General features: G+C 42.6%; 1 protein-coding gene across 2 annotated transcripts in view; it reads right to left on the bottom strand.

Annotated features, from left to right (window-relative positions):
- Nucleotides 1-17,807, bottom strand: part of GADL1 (glutamate decarboxylase like 1) — a 104,194-nt gene that overhangs the window by 31,903 nt on the left and 54,484 nt on the right. For both annotated transcript variants that reach the window (XM_054020610.1, XM_054020611.1), the window contains exons 13-14: nt 15,122-15,173; nt 11,709-11,798 (exon numbers count right to left, since the gene is read on the bottom strand). In XM_054020610.1, coding sequence (XP_053876585.1) covers nt 11,709-11,798; nt 15,122-15,173 — 142 coding nt within the window. The remainder of the gene's footprint in view (nt 1-11,708; nt 11,799-15,121; nt 15,174-17,807) is intronic.

Raw genomic sequence — 17,807 nt, 5'->3', positions numbered from 1 at the left:
GTGCAGAGAAGAGCTACTAGGATTATCAGGGGAATGGAGAGCCTCTTATCGAAGCAGACTAAAACACCAAGTCTCATTTAGCCTAGCAAAAAGAAGGCTGAGAAAGGATATGATTGCTCTTTATAAATACATCAGAGAGGACTAAATACCAGTGAGAGTGAAGAGCTACTTAAGCTAAAGGACAACATTGGCACAAGAACAAATGGGTATAAATTGGCCATGAACAAATTCAGGCTGGAAATTAGAAGGTTTCTAACCATCAGGGGGTGTTCTGGAACAGCCTCTCAAAAGAAGTTATGGGGGCAAACAACTTAATTAGTTTTAAGAGAGCTGGACAAATTTATGGGTGTGAGTATATGATGGGGTTACTTGTGATAGTAGGGGTAGGGCTCAGCATCCCTGGGGCTCACTTTTGGTTTATGTCTTATGTTCCTAAAAGCTCATGCTTCAGGGCGTCAGCCAACCAGGAAGGGATTTCTCTGTCACCAATCTATTGGGGGCAGAGGATCTAGTCTCCTTCCTCTGAGCTGTCAGGGATGAGCATGGCTGGAGATGGGACAATGCAAGCTGTAGCCATTAATTCTCTGTGTTAAAATCTGATCTATATTTGTTAAAAGAGAAAAAAAGACCTTTAGTCAGGTATAATCTGGGCACTGAATGAATAAAGCTTCTAGCGACCTCAAGATTCCAATACTTAGACATTCTTGGGATGCTTCAATTATTCAGTTCCCCTGTGATGCATATTGGGTTTCATTTTGATCCCTAGTCTATTAAACATGATCTATGACACATTCAAAAAACTGTAGGTTGGAGTTCAGCATGTAACTCAAACTTTTTTCCTTCCATCATTGGTTATTAATGTGTGTACAGCATGGAGAAAGCCACTGCATAATGAAGAGGTGCACAGAGGTGCACGAACACAATGACACTTTATAAAAGAAGTGCATAGCACCGGACAGAAGTAAATAGAGCCAAGTAATACAAAATTAACCTCTTGTTGAGCCTTGGAATCCAGTCTTTCCAGAGGGGAAAAAACCCCACTAGAGCAGGCATGAAAGATCATATTAAATACCAACTGATATTTTAAAACTTTAAAAGGGAATGAAGGAATAGAAAGTAAGTAGTCAGGTTTAAGCAGAGCAAAAATTATGTTGTTTGTCCAAAGGGGCCGGGTGGAGTCAGGGACCCAGGCACACTAGCTGAAGCTGACCGATTATGCAGAGTGTATCACCATGCACTGGCTAATACGTAAGCCTCAGAATGGAAGATATTTGACTGTAAATAGGGCAGGAATGACAAAAAAATTACTTTCTGCAAAATAATACTGCAGACATAAAATCCTCTGCTGCCTGGGAGCCCTAGTTTCTGGGGTTTTTTTTAAAGTAGCTGACAGTAAATTAAGTAGTAAGACGTTGACTATGCTTATCAGAGAGAAGCTGGCAAATGCAGGAGATGTAATAATCCAACATCTTTTTCCAAAAAATGAGTTTTAACTCAGTGCCACTAGAGAGTCACCATTACTCCTAACCTAGTTCTATCACCGTCATTTTGAGAACAGTAATGTTTATTCTAGATAAGTCTGATAAAAATCATTATATTTGAAAAGTGTGATGAGCAATTCCTGAAAGCCTCCTGGAATCTCTGTGGCAAAACATGTAATTTTTGTTCCATTTCATCTCTACAGCAATAGCGAACAGATTCTGCAATGCTGCTGAATATGGCAAAACATGTCCAAGAGTTGCTATTATTAAGGTATTTTGAAACAAATATTATGAATCAGTAAAAGCAGGCATGCAGGGATAGGAGTCAGCCATAGATGAATTTCACCCTATATCTGCGAATGGCTTGAACCTGCCTCCATTGAAGTGAATAGCAAAGACTAGTGTGAAAACAAGCTCAGGCCCAACACATGAGGATTATATCCAAATGTCCATGCCTCCCCTCCCCGACCACTCATTCTGATCACAGGTCCAGGATCATTTCTTAGAGGAGAGTGCCAGTCCTGAAATAATTTGCAGTGGTCCAAAGTGTTTCGAGTCCAGGTCTACAGCATTCTATTACATCTTAAAAATGCATACACATTATTCTGATTAGCAATTCGCTTCCCTCTCCCCACCACTCTCCTCAATTCCAACAGGATGCTGCCAGCCACCGTCCCATGAGCAACATGAATTAGAAATTAATGCACTAATCTTGCAAACACATTTGCAGATGCACATAGTTAAACATACTGAAATTAAGGATATATTTAAATATTTGCAGGATGAGGGCCTAACAAATTATACTTTTTGTGAAGTGGGACTTAAGTTTTCAACATATAAAGCATTGGTTCCTATCTCTAGTAGTTCCAGAGTAGTCAGACCTTAAAACTGACTTGTCCTTTGGCCTAGCACTGCTTTTTACATACTAGTGCACAAAAGAATGCCCAAGACCTGTAATTTTAAATTCCCTGGGTATATGCACAAGTGTTGTAAATAAAAAAGTCAATTTTGATTCGCTGAAGCCAAACTAATATGCCATTTTTACATCTTACCACTCAAATGACCAGATTTCTTTGATCTTTAAAAAAATCCTTGCTAAGTCTTTTAATTCACAGCCAATAACCTTTACAGCCGAGTTACATAATAAATCTATTTTCAGAAGTGTGTTAACCAGGAAAGCATGCAGATCCCTATCTAGTGAGCTATTACAACATTACTATAATTTTCTCTAATATATGCTATTGTGCTGGTCCTTAACAGTAATTTATATGTGGCTAAATCGCACAGGTTTATTCATCTACTTAGTAAACTATGTACCATTAATTACAAAATAAAAAATGTACCTTCTTTAACAACTGTCATACCAAATTATACTGTCCTTATTGTATCACTGAGTGAAATAGCAATCTAGTTTGTTTAGAAACACACACACACACACCCTACCTTAGCACAAATCCTGCTTATTATCATAATATTGGCTATTGCCAGAGTCAGAGGCCTAGCTGAACCTCTGTCCCATTCCTGGTCTCTGAGTGTACCCCTTAGGTGTCAGAGCTTGTACCTTGCCTATCACAGAATGGAATTCTGCAATTCCCCCACTCCTAGACTGGGCCCTGGCCTACAGTACTCTGGGGCTTACCCAACAGGTATGACTGAGTGTAGACATCTGCAGGTCTCCCTTTTGGGCTGGGATAGAGCCAGGACTGGGAATGGCTGAGCCATTACAAACATTGACTATCTCCCCTTGTAAGTACTCTCACACTTCTTATCAAACTGTCTGTACTCGGCTAGCTTGATTATCACTTCAAAATTTTTTTTCTCTTAATTAATTGGCCTCTCAGAGTTGGTAAGACAACTCCCACCTGTTTATGCTCTCTGTATGTGTGTATATATATCTCCTCAATATATGTTCCATTCTATATGCATCCGAAGAAGTGGGCTGTAGTCCACGAAAGCTTATGCTCTAATAAATTTGTTAGTCTCTAAGGTGCCACAAGTACTCCTGTTCTTCTTTTTGCGGATACAGACTAACACGGCTGTTACTCTGTAACTTCTTCAGACACCCTGAAAAACTACCCCACTTTCTTGAGTGTTTCTTTTTAGACCCATCTGTCTTTTGATCTCCTGTGTTCACAGGCCTTTTCATCTCCTGATTCAAACCAGTTTTGTAGGTTAACTGGAGAGAAGGCAAAATCTTTGACCTTTTCTACACTGGCAAGTTTCTGCGCAGTAAAGCAGCTTTCTGTGCTGTAACTCCCGAGGTGTACACACTGCCAAGCCACTTAGTGCACAGAAACTGGGCAGTTGCAGCACTGTAAAAAAACCACCCCAATGAGAGGCATAGAGCTTTCTGCACCAGGGCTACAGCGCTGCCGTGCCAATGTAGACACTCTGGTCAATTACAGCGCTGCAACTGGCCTCCAGGAGGTGTCCCACAAGGTCTGTTTTCACCTCTCTGGTCATCGGTTTGACCTCTACTGCCCTGCCCGCAGGTGGCTAACTGTGAGCCTCACCCCTTAAATTCCTCGGGAATTTTGAAAGTCCCCTTCCTGTTTGCTCGATGATGCGTGCAGTGGTCTCAGCGCATCTTTCTAGGTGACTATGCCTGCTCCACGCACCAGGCGATCCCCCTCTTGGAGCAATGCCGAGCTGTTGGACCTCATCAGCATTTGGGGAGAGGAGGATATCTAGTCCCAGCTGCGCTCCACTATGGACACACTGCCATGACCGGGACACATTGCAGCGCAGGGTCAAAGTGAAGGAGCTGCGGAACGCCTACCACAAGGCACGGGAGGCAAACCGCCTCTCCGGTGCTGCGCTCACAAGCTGCCGGTTCTACAAAGAGCTGGACGCAATACTCGGTGGCGACCCCACCTCCGCTGCAAAGGCCACTGTGGATACTTCGGTGGCTCTTATCAACCTCCTGGCTCCAGTCTGCATTCCACTCCTGCCCCGTCACAGTCCAGCCCTGTGGACTCCCAGTACCCACTGCACTCAACACCCATCCCCCTCTGCAGTTTAGCCTGGCTGAAGCACAGTACCTGCTGCACTGTACTCCAAAGGACAAGGCTGCATATGATACCTGGACATACACAAATCTTTAACCATCCCGGTACCCCACCTCCTGCTGGGACTCTCCCTACGCCCACCCCCCACAGTGCTGATGTGGTTTTTTTTGTTTGTCTCTCTCCTCTGGTTGTTGTTTTTTAATAAAAGAATTGTTTTGTTTTGAAAGCAAGCTTTATTCCATTAATTGAAAGCAAACAGAGCCCTGCAAAGCAACAGGCAATTTTCTTAAACCTTCACAGTGCATTGTCTGCACTAATCACAATCACCTCCGAGCATTACAAGCACCGCACTCCCAAGCATAGTAACAAATATTAGCGGATTTCAGCTTCAAATTGCTGCCTCAAGGCATCCCTGATCATTCTGGCCCTGCGCTGCACCCCTCTAATGGCCTTGGTCTCTGGCTGTTCAAATTCAGCCTCCAGGCGCTGAGCCTCAGTGGTCCAGTCCTGAGTGAAGTTTTCACCCTTCCCTTCACAAATATTATGGAGCGAACAGCACGCGGCTATAAGCATAGGAATATTGTCATTGGCCAGGTCCAGCCTCCCATATAAGCAGCCAAACGGCCAAAATCACACTTAACAGTCTTTCTGCATTTGCTCAGCCTGTTGAACCGCTCCTTGCTGCTGTCAAGGTTCCCCGTGTATGGCTTCATAAGCCACGGCATTAAGGGGTAGGCAGGGTCTCCCAGGATCACCAGGGGCTTGAAGCTTCCTGAACAGGGCAATGTTCCGAAAGATTCATGCGGCGTGCACCTTTCTGGACCAGCCTGCTTTAATGTCCGTGAAATGCTCACGGTGATCCACAAGTGCCTGGAGAACCATAGAGAAATACTCCTTCTGATTAATGTACTCGGTGGCTAGGTGGTCTGGCGCCAGAATTGGAATATGCGTGCCATCTATCGCGCCCCCCTCTCCGCAGTCAGGGAAACCTATTTATGCAAAGCTATCCACAATGTCACGCACGTTGCCCAGAGTCACGGTCTTTCGGAGCAGGATGCGATTAATGGCCCTGCACACTTCCATCAACATGAGTCCAACGGTCGACTTTCCCATTCCGAATTGGCTAGTGACCGATCGGTAGCAGTCTGGAGTAGCCAGTTTCTACAGTGCAATCACCAAGCGCTTCTCCAAAGACAGGGCAGCTCTCATTCTCGTGTCCTTGCACCACAGGGCTGGGGCAAGCTCACACAGTCCTATGAATGTGGCTTTCCTCATCCGAAAGTTCTGTAGTCACTGCTCATCATCCCAGATGTCCATGACATGCGATTCCACCACTCTGTGCTTGCTTGTTTCCCGAGCCCCAAACTGTCGTTCCACTGTGGTCAGCACCTCCGTGAATGCCACAAGCAATCTCGTGTTATAGCTACTATGCGTGGCAAGATCAATGTTGAACTGCTCTTGCCTTTGTAGCTTAAGGAATAACTCCACTGCCACTCGTGACGTGTTACTCAGAGCGAGCAGCATATTGGTCAACAGTGCGGGATCCATTCCTGCAAACCGAAGAGGCAGAGCGCGCAGTACACAAACTGTTGAAAGATGGCGCCAAATGCAGACAAAAGCACAGGGATTGCTGAGATGCGAAGCAATGCATCATGGGGCATTGGGACAGGACACAGAATGCCCCGCGACCCCCTCCTCCTTCCCACAACTCTTAGCAGCAGAAGAGGAAGAGATGCTCTGTGGGATAGCTGCCCAGAGTGCACCGCTCCGAATACCACTGCAAGTGCCGCAAGTGTGAACATGCTGTTGCACACGCAGCTGACAGTGTGAACACACAACACCGGTTTCCCTTCAGCGCTCTCTTAGCGGTGATGTAACTGCCAGCGATGCAACTCTGCCAGTGTAGACATACCCTTTAAAGCTAGTAGTCCTGGCATTGTCCCTTAACAAGTGTCAAGAGAAGGGGTGGCTTATGTTGAGCCATTCTTTCCTTTCCTGCCTGTTCTGCAGACATTCTCCAGTTGCATTAAACTATTATAGTCATACAGAAAACACCCCGACAAACAATATTAATAAATTATTACAGAGCAACTCCCAATCCATCATAGCTATGACTATCGGGCCAATCCAACTCAAATCTCTGTGCAGTGCAAATCTCTCCATTTATTGTAATGGGAGTTGAATGAGTCCTTATATGGGGACTCATTGGCTCACACAGACTGATTCTACAGCCCAAGAGGCTTTGCTGAGATTAAGAATTACTCATGTAAACAAGGGTTTACAGAATCAGGACTGCAACACCAACTCTCCCAAAGTACACATTTTTAAGTCAATTTCTTAATGAGGAAAAGGGAAATGTAAAGTATTATAACAAGAGAGTGATGGGGTAAAAGAGAAAAAAACTCTGAGCCCAAATCCTGCATAACATATGCAGACAAAACTCAGAGATACCAAGGGGCCATTTGGCTGTGCAAAGACTGTGCCCTCTTGTTTAATGTAGCAGTTGTTAACTGTGCCATTAATTTGTTGCTGTCCTAAGATAAATAATGAAGGGGCAAATACTAGTTGTCCAGATTATTCTAGATCCTGCATTTCTTGCCCACTCAAAACTCCTATTGCAGTCTATGGATATTTTGGGTATGCAGAATTGGGCCCTTGATTTGTATTTGATTAGTACTACAAGACTTGGAAGTTGCCAAGGCAACTCTATTTCAACCCCCTTACATTTCTGCATTGATAGACAGCTTATCAGTCTATAAATGTATCAGAACACTGCTCGTGTGACAGGCTCTTTTACCAACCTAATCAGAAACATGTTTTTCTCCAAAGGTGGGTAGGAGTGGGGAAGGAGTTAGTCTGGATAAAGGGGGAAAATGACACACCAAGGTTCAGGTTTTATAGCACAGCTACATACGAATGCAGAAAAAGTATCTTACACTCCTAAAATGCTTTGCCTTCTGGTCATTGAAATATAATCAAACTAATGTTTGTAAAACTTGACCAAAAAATCCTATAAAGGACAGCATCCAAACACAAAAAGGCAAAATCCAAATAAATGTTCAGACTGAAAGGCCAGTATCAGAACTAAAATAATTTTGTATAGAAGCCATACTGAGGTAACAGGAATATGTTGCTCTAACACATTGTTTAGCAATACAATATAGATGAAATTCACCCCAGTGCAAAGGACCCACGACAAGGTCAATTACATCACTTAAATCCGGCTTTATGGGTTTATATGGCATCTAGTATGTTCCACTGGTTCCCTGCACTGGGATAAATTTCATCCTACATGAATACATAAAATTATGGCCCATATCCTCTTCTGAGCAAAGATTCCAACGGGCCAGTAGAATAGGGAATCAACCAGAAGAAAGTTACTCCTCCCTTTTCTTGGTGCTGGTTTTAAGCTTGTCCCAGGCCCAGAGTTTGGAGCAGCCTCAGTCTTCTCTAATCTATAGCAGCTGGCAATGTCATTGGTCAGTGGAGGAGAGCTGGAGTGCAACATGATTCAGCTGCACCCCTGACAAACCCTGCTCCTCCCCAACACATCCCTGGACAGGAGGCTGCAGGGGTGGCATGACCAGGAACCAGCTATGCAATTTCAGTGCCGTGTGGGGATTCTCTCATGCAGCAGGAATCCCCAGCTACAGTGATGGAGCCAGTTTCCTTCCACTGTGCTACTGGGGCCCTGCAAACGGAGCCATGGGGGGGCCAGAACCTGACCCCTTTATGAACACAAATACACATGGATATCGGTAGTTATAAAATGATACCATTTGAAGTGTAGAGGGGGCTGGGTTTAAATTTCCACTTTCCTTTCCCTTCCCCCTACATGGTAGGGAGCACCACAGTTTTCTTTATTCATCGTGTCTTTAATTAGCTCTATATTCCATTGGCTCCCTTTGTTTTAAATTGTACCTATTTACAGTGCATTCGTAAAAGAATGAGCAGGAAAAAACCACCAGGGGGCATGTACAGTACTAACAAAGCTATTCAAGGCTTGTCACTTTATCCAATGAGTTGCATCAATTCCAGGTTAGAAGCAATTTCCCTTATTTTGCAGTGCGACGCATACAGAGATCCACGGTAATTTCCTATTTGATTGTAACAAAAGCTTCCCATTTACCAGGACGCTCCACTTATTTTTTTATAAGCCCAAGAAAGAAATCCCTCCTATCATCTTCCTTTACTTTTTCAGAATCTTGTTTAAAGCATTTGGTTTGAATCCGTAGTTTGCTCTGACGTTTGTGCTACATGCCAGGCACTAAAGAGGCATTTAAGATGATATAAGCTCTTTAGAGCAAGGACTCTCTCATTGTGCACATGTACAGGTCTAGCACAATGGGGCCCTGGTTTTCAGTGGGACCTCTAGCTGCTACTGTAATCTTGAAAATATTTTAGTCTTTTATGGTACAGTGCTGAATGCTCCAAATAAATCCCATTTCCGCTACATTACTAATGTCTGACAAACTTATTTCCCCGCTCCACCATCATTGTCTTCTGCTCTTTAAAATGCCCCAGTATACACTCTGATGAATATCTATTGTTGACAATATCACGTCTGCTTCTAATGGTACAGAAAGTGCATTCCCCCTCCTCCTCCTTCCCAGCCCACACATAGATTTTTGCTTTAATAGGAGCCTGCATTCTAGTTTTATATTCTGTACAAATGTACAATAAGCATTAAATGGAAAAATGCTTTGAGAGAGATAACAGGTTGTGCAGGACAACAATAGCTGTGACATCATAATGAGATCCCGCCATGGCCTCAGCCAGTCCTGACACATGCCCTGCACCACGTGGGCCATGAAGTCTGAAGTAAAGCCAAAGTGCAGGGAAGCTTTAAGGTTACTTTGCATCATTCTAAATGGCACAAAGTCACCTTAGCAAGGCTGAGGATATGGTCCCAGTGCTGTTAGCTTAGCATCTGTCACAAGCACTAAACATAAATAACCTTAGAAAACAGTGTATAATTCTGAGTTCTATTGCTGAATACGCAGCGTAATAAATCAATGAACAGCACAAGGAATTTCTAACATACATCCTCACTTAATTATTCACAGACTTGCAGATCATCAAAAAAGTAGATGACTGATCTTTGTCTAAATGGAATAATTACTGTGTTTAAGTATGGTATGAAAAGACATATTATAAATTAACTGTTTTTAATGTTCATTTTAGTAAAATAATGAAGATATTCAGGAAGTGCCAGCAGTTAAGAAGGAAATCGTATACATCCCCACACTGAATAACGATGACATGATGCAACAAGCCTCTTAAATCTTCAGCTATCTAGGCCTTAAGCCTCTTGGCAAGGATTGCACTCTTTACTACCTCTTTTCTTCCACCTTTTTACTAATTAGTGTATTATTAATTATTAGATTAATTATTGTAAATTATTTAAATCAACAATGTTGAATCATGGAACTTAATTATACTGATGTTAAAGACATTAACCCCCAGGTGTTTGAATCTTTCAGCTATATTCTTTTCTGCTTCTCTCTCTCAGTGAGTCTCTGTTGCACTTTGTCTCCCACATTTGCCCCTCCTCTCCCCCCCCTCAGTGTTGGGGATAGAGAAATAAAATAACCGCAGAGCTGCCCCCTGGGAAGGCGAAGGAAAACACTCTTCCCTTCCTTTGTACAGAAACTCCCTTTCTTCCTTCAAATCCTTTCTTACAACCTACCTTCTATTGGGATGCAGAGTCCCATGCCAACCTTATAAAAGCTAACTTAATCAAGCTAACAGAATGGGATACGTTGTGGTATTTACACCACAGCCCTGATAGGTGGTGCGTGGGGCTGCACTGGGGAGACTCAGGAAGGCATTCTCCGTGTGCTCTAAGGTGTCCCTCTATTCCATCTCTACCCCTTCCCTCCTCCCTAGTGCGCCAGCCCTTCTACTCAAGTGGGCACAGAGAAAGGTGGGGGACCATCACCTCCCCTCTTCTTTGCTCCTCCCTGCCCCGTTTTCAGAGTCTTGCTCCCTGAGGGGCACAGGCACTGTTACAGTGAGAGGCAATTGACAGTTGTGTATGGCAGGGAGAGGAAGCATCTTGCGATAAGGGGTTCTCATGATCGGATCCAACCCAACATGTGTGGCGTCTTGCAATATGGAATATGGAAACCTCTCTTTTTCCCCCCACCCTGCTTGGGGCCAGAGAGCACCTAACATACTTTATAAGCTTCTTGGAGCAGGGATCATGGGCCGGATCCTCAGCTGATGTAAAACAGCATAGCTCTGTTGCAGTCAATGGAGCTCTGCTAATTTACACCAGCTGAGTACCTGACCCATTTTTGCTTATGGGGCTTGTATAAATGTTTTTTTTTTTTTTTTTTTTTTTTTTTAAACACAATAAAATATTTGGGGGAAAGAAGATCTCAAGTATCCTGCTTTAATTCAAAGGGGGTCTATTTGTGTTGTGAGCAACATTGGGAGAAGAGCTGGGCTCTGCAGGAAAGATTTCCTAGCTGTGTCTAGGATTTACATATCCTCACTCCACCTTGCATTTCTACTGCCTAGTTAACGGATGTTAAGAGGAAAAGCAGAACAAGCCACCCACCAATAATCGGCTTGGCTCACTTTGTCGCAGAGTTTCTTATTCAATAATACACAAATATCACAGTTTCCATTACTTTTCTAATTAATCTTAACTGTAGGCTCCTCTGTAGTTATTTTACTCTGATCAAAGAATTTAGTCCATTTTCAAAATGTAATTTTCCATAAGAGTGATAAAAGTTACCAAAAGGCTCACCATTATTTTTTTCCATTCTAGTCCTACTTCCTTTTATGGGTTGCTTAACATCAGAAATGTATTCTTAAGCACTTCTTCCCTTACATTATCCACTGATAATGCAAGACAAGTCCCAAGGACAATGTTAAGTGTATGAAATAGGTAATGAATGCTCTGTCTAGACAAGAGATACAGACAATACTGTTCCTCTTCTCTCAGCTCCATCATCGGCTAACAGTTTTGATAGTAAACTAAATACTTGCATAATGTCTGCTTTTGTTACATTAAGAAGAAAGAAACTTAATTAGCCATGTCTAAATAGAGAGCATAATAAATTTAGAAATCCTAACAACATCTATCTAAGGATTAAATAACATTCTATTGGAGGAGTTAATGGTGGGCACAACCAGGAGCTATTTCTCCTCCTTCCCTGGCAGAAGGGATAATCATAATAAACCAGTAAGCCATATATGTACTACTCACCTGATGGAGCTTCTCCCAGAACTCAGGTCCTTCCTCCATTTTTCTTAAGCTTGATGGAATGTACCAAAAGCAAATGTTCGCATACTCTGGCTGAGTAAGAGAAAAAAGGATTGCTTATCAATGATTGCGGGTCAAAAGGTTTTATTATATTTCTGTGAAAATTTTCAGCTAAAACGTTTGAGCTTTAGAAATGTTTCATCAAAAAACAAACAACTCCTCCTCATCAGATTGAAGGGGCTTTTGTTTAGTTGCCATAGTAAAAAAACCCCAAATGCTGACTTTTGTATTTTTTCACCCCCTTTACTCCTCTACAATGCCTATGCCACCCTTGCTTTCCCCACCCCCCACACTGGGCGGGAAGGGGAGTCTTCACGTTTTTACACACACACACCCCTACCTTCCTTTTCCAGTGGGGAAAAAAGGAAGAGACAAGGGAAGCAGGGAGAAGGTGGACATTTTAGTACAACTTCAAAATTAAAACTTAAATTTTGATTTTTCCTTAATTTTTCATTTCAAGTGAAAAAAATTGAAATTTCATCAATACAAAAAAAAAACGAAAAAATTTGGTTTCAGAAAACCCTATTATTCATAAAAAAACACCTTATAATGGCAATTTTTTTGACCGCCTGGTACTCATATGGTATAACAATGGACCTGATGCCAGGATTCCATGCATTTAATTAGAGTCCAAAACTCCTTGGGGTGATATACATGTCCTGTCCAGGAGATATTCTCTCAAAATTTCTGAACATGACTGTGGAACAAACGAAGACTCCGCTTCTCCACCCGGCTCCGGAGTATCTCTCTTAGGTTTTATGCTCAATTCAGAACTTCTTGTTGATGGGAGACTCACAGCAATGACCATTCACGGTTGGTTAAAATTAGGACACTTCATACTTATGAGGATTCTGCGTGTAGGATTCACAAATTTTCCTAATAGGCCCCTACAGATTCTACCCAGTTTCTTTTGGGACAAATGAAGGACACATAGCACCATCTGGAGAAACAGTTAATGCATCCCAGTCCTGTTCAAACTTCCTAAAAAACTCCACCTCCTTAACAGTGACCTGCCATGTCTTTGCAATTCAGAGCTCTACTTAAGGGGGGCAAAGGATGGAGAGGATTAGAACATACCTCCCCACTACTAAACCCTACTATACCCACAGTTTTCACTGATGCTGGCTGAAAAACAAGGAACAAATGTTGAAATAGGGAAGAAGATAGCTAGATCACACCATCATTTTGCCCCAATGCAAACACTGCTGGTAGTCCCAGACCTCCTCCCGAGTGGAGACTACCTAGACCATGCCAAATTCTTTCATGAAAGGGCACTGGGAACTATTTATATTCACTGCTTCCCTTTAAACTGCATTTAATACATTCTTTGATCAGCAAGGAGAATATCATTATCAGCAGGAAGAGATCAGCAGACTTGCCACCTGCTGCCAAAGAATGAAATGAAGTTCAGCTCTAAAAGTCCCATATTTCTCTAATAGGAATGGATCAAGCCCCAGATGTACAGTAGTTTCCTCATGAGCTGAAGCGCTAGCTGACTAATATGGGGTTTCAATCTCAGTTTTGTTTCAGGGCAGAGGGGGCATGCAGTCAATGGCTTATCTTCCCTTCATCAGATGCAACCATGCCTCAGTTTCCCTTCATTCATTGGGTAGGTTAACCCTCTGGCTATGTGAGGAAAACTCTGCCTTTTCCAGAGTCAACAGAAGTCCAAGAAAAACTGGCTCCACTTAGCCATTTTTCACATACACCTCTGCCTCAATATAACACGACCTGATATAACACAGTAAAGCAGTGCTCTGGGGGAGCGGGGCTGCGCACTCCGACGGATCAAAGCAAGTTCGATATAACGCGGTTTCATCTATAAAGCGTAAGATTTTTTGGCTCCCGAGGACAGCGTTATATCGAGGTAGAGGCTTAGTTTCCAGTCCCTCCCTCAGGGCCTGAACAATCTTATCCCTTCATGCAGCAAGTGAAAGGCAAAGCTTTTCTCCCACCTTCTCTAGAAGTCCCAGCCTGGAGCCTCTAAACAATAAGCAACTGCCCAATCCCACCATCAAGCTCTTTTGCCCCAGGTAGTTTCATTCATGGGCTTCCTTGCACAAACCTAAACCTTCAGCTCAGTGCAGGACTGACACTTCTGGGTCACTGGCAGCCTTTTCCCAAATGGGCAGCTTACCCCTCCTGGGGTTCTTATTCTTCTGCAGGCCTCTTCCCATCTGCTCCTCCTTCCCACCCATACTCCTGGCATCCCCTCACTGGAGGGGCTCACCAGCAGCTATGGGTGCTCTCTCCAGGTTCACTCTGTAGAGTGAACACATCAAATCTGACCTCTTTCCTGAGCTATTTTACATCCCTGCCTTCCCTTTCCCAGCACATACTGCTGCTGAGTTGTTTATAATTCCTACCAGTTCTTCTGGATTACAAATTCCAGAACACCTTGCCACTCAAACAGGCTTGAGACAAGCCATGAAACCTTCCCCAGAACCCCTTGTTACCCAGGAGAATTCTCCCCCCCCCCCCCCCGTGTGTGTGCTCTCTCCAAATTAGTAGAAATGTACTGGGAAAAAAATTATATTTTCAGTTTCTTTCAGCTTCCACTCCAACCATGATAGTTAAAGCACAAGTATAAACCCACATTTCAATTTTAAATTCACTTCTGTCCTTTTAATTCTTTTTCCACCCTGTTGCTCTTCATGTGTCTACTGCCCCCTTCCTCCTCCTGTCCCTTTTTTCTCCCCCTATGCCTCCGCCATCCTGTTACTCCCCATCTTCCGGTCTACTCTGCTCCTTCTCCTATAGCTGCTCTTCTCACACACACACACACACACACACACACACACTTCCTCTAAATAGACTCCCCTCCTCGATGTTCCCAGGTGCTGATCTCATTGGCCAAAGAGTTGAGACCCCCGCTGCTCAGCACATTCTCTGCAAACAGGATCTTCGTCAACTTACTTTGCCATGGAGTAAATTGGAAGGAAAAAAATGTTATCAGTAGAGCTGTTTGAAAAGTGCCAGTTGTTCTACACTGGAAATTTGGGAATGCAGGGGGTGGCGATTGTTTTATTATCATTATTTTTAAATGAAGAAGAGTCCACTTTCAGGACAGAAGTTTTAACTGAAAAACTCCAAACAGCTCTAGTTCTTAGCCATAGCTCTAGCAAGAGTGGTCCTTTTGCAACCCTACCCATTGCCATACAAGGGGATTACTCAAGCCATAGGTCCCAATGCCTATACAACCCCAGAAATGGACAGAGTGATTATGTGAAATATGGACAATATGATGTGATTTAACACTTCTGTGCATCAGCAATTTACCAAGTTTATTTAAATAAGCACCCAAAATACAGACTGGCATTTGACAAAAACACAAACTCAGTTCTATAGTCACCTACCTCCAACAGAAGCTGGAATCCTTCTCTTTTCTTAATTTCATCGACTAGGTATCTGCAAGTAAACATACGTTTATAAGATAACAAAAATATAGGATATGCAGGTAGCAAAAAATGGTCTTGAACATGTCTAGATTTCTTAATAGCAGACCTTTAAAATAGTTTCTACCTGCTGTGAAAATACAACAGTTAATGGGATAACCAGCTCCCGAAAATAAGTAAAGACTGGAGCTAAGCGGTGAGTGATGGTATAAACCAAATGCTGCCCACTTTCATTGGGAGCAGAAATTGGGCCTACCTGTATTAGAATTGTGAGCTACACGGATCCACCAACGTAACTCCCTTTTCCAACACTGAGGGCTTGTTTACACTTAAAATACTGCAGCGATGTAGCTGTTCCGCTGTAGTGCTTAGTGGAGACACTATCTACATTGACAGTGTAGGTACTCCACCACCCCGAGAGGCAGTAGTTGCGTCGATGGGAGAAGCTCTCCCATCAACATAGTGCTGTCTACACTGGGAGTTAGGTCACTATAACTGCGTCACTCAGGGATACGGATTTTCCACAGGGGTATGGAACAACATAGTTCTATCAACGTAAGTTGCTAATATAGACCACGCTTGAGTTGTTCTCCACTAATAACTCACTTTCTGTTCCACAGCTAAACGCTCTGTGCTGCCATCTCATTTCACTTCACTGCCTACTTCTGACATTTCTCTAAGTCCTGCCACTGCCCCCAATTCTCTTACTCTCTCCTATTCTTTAGCATCATGCCCTGGTGCACTGGACCTCTCTCTCAGCAACCCCCAGTATCTTCACAGTTCCACTTTTACACAACAATGTATGTCACTGATGCATAATCATCCCTGGGTATTCTCCAATAACAGTGCACTAAAAGAAAATGTTCTTTTCACCACCAGCAGAAACACACTAATGTAATAAGAGAAAATAGGTCTGAACCAAAATCATGGATCCAAAAAAACCCCTCAAATTACAGAAATATTTGGATCTTGACCCAAACGTTACAGCAGGCACAGATCTCTACAGAATTCTAAACCAAAAAAGGGTGGATTTCACCCCATCTGATTGTCAGAAGACTTTGGGTTTGGATCCAAAGTTCGCAGCTCAGTTTCATTTCTAATCATAAAGGTAGTAACTGGAGCTGTGTGGGGAAGATGCAAGTTCCATTTTGCAAAGGATTTCAAAGTTCGGCTTTGTTCCAAATTATAATGAAAACCGAACATTTTAAATTCTCCACAAAGGAAAAAAAAAACCGTTTTGGGTCAATCAAAACATTTCATTTTGAGGAAATCAAAACTTTGCAACATTGGCTGTTTTGTATTATAATACAACATTTTTAAAAAATTAAAACAAGGTAATTTCGAAACAAAAAAAAAATCTAAACATTTTGTTCCAAAAATGTTGAAATGGGACATCTCACTATTGTCTGAACTTTTTTCCACATTTTACTTCTGAAATGAAACAGTGGTAAAATCAACCTGATTTTGCGACATGTTTGAATTTCAATAGAACTGCATATTCCAGTGCAATATGGTTCCATCAAAGTTTTTCCAACTGGCTCTAGGAGTAATGCACCAAGAGTAGAGATGGTCAAACTATTCATTGTGAATATTTTGTCCACATTTTGGCTTCTTTTTCCTGTTTGTGAATTGTTCACAGAGTTTCAATTGTTACTCATAATTGTTCAAACTATTGAGGCTGAAATTTTTTTTTTTGCATATGAGCTCTTTGAAAGTTGTTCATTGCCTGTATTTGTTATTCACTCTTACTGCTGTGCAAGTAGTCACCTTAGCCACATGGAATTGTTTCTGTGCCCTAACTGGATCAGCATAACTGTAATAAGAAGCGGGAGTGTGTGATCATGTCTCCCAGTATTTGATTTTCTGGGGGAAAGGATAGGAGCAGTTTCTGAAGTTAGAAGGAGCAACCCTGGCAGGTTTAGGGAATGTTTAGGACATTTAAAACATTTTTTCCCCTTAGGCCACTTGAGTCAGGCCTTGCCCGAGACATCACTGCTAGAAAATTTAAGCTATTGGAATATTACAGGCGGGGATCAGATTTTAAATTACAACTGACAGCCCGAGCCTTGCCACCCGCGGCTGACAGCTGGAACCCTGCGCCTGGGGCTGAAGCATGTAACTTAGCTTCCCGGGGGTCCGTGACGTGAGATCCCGGGCAATTGCCTTGCTTGCCACCCCCTAATGCTGGCTCTGTACTTGCGACCTCCTAAATCTGTTCTCTGACACTAGGTTGATAAACATTGGTCTACAAAAGTCTGTTTAATGTTATACAAGTTACCATCTCTATTTAGCTTATGTACACAACATCACAAAGAGTACGATTTAAAAAAAAATGCAAAAATGATAATCATTAAAGCATTAAAACATAACCCCCTTCCTTATTTACAGCGTACATGAACCATTACTTCTATAAAGAGTACCAGTTTTTAAAAATGCAGAAACGATCATTTTAAGTTGTAACAGCAATACTAATGGTAACAACAATATGTAATATGCAGAAAGTACAGTACATAGCATGATGGTAGGTACAGCAGCACTCACATTTAGAATGCCTGGAAAAAAGTCTGACAGTTTGCATTGTTCTAGATGAGAGGTTCTCGTCTTCATTGTGCGATCATGGAGCGGCTTCATCAACAGCAGTTCAGAG

This window comes from Malaclemys terrapin, chromosome 2, assembly GCF_027887155.1.
Source record: "Malaclemys terrapin pileata isolate rMalTer1 chromosome 2, rMalTer1.hap1, whole genome shotgun sequence".
Classification (NCBI taxonomy): Eukaryota; Metazoa; Chordata; order Testudines; family Emydidae; genus Malaclemys; species Malaclemys terrapin.
This window is presented reverse-complemented; position numbering and strand designations above follow the sequence as displayed.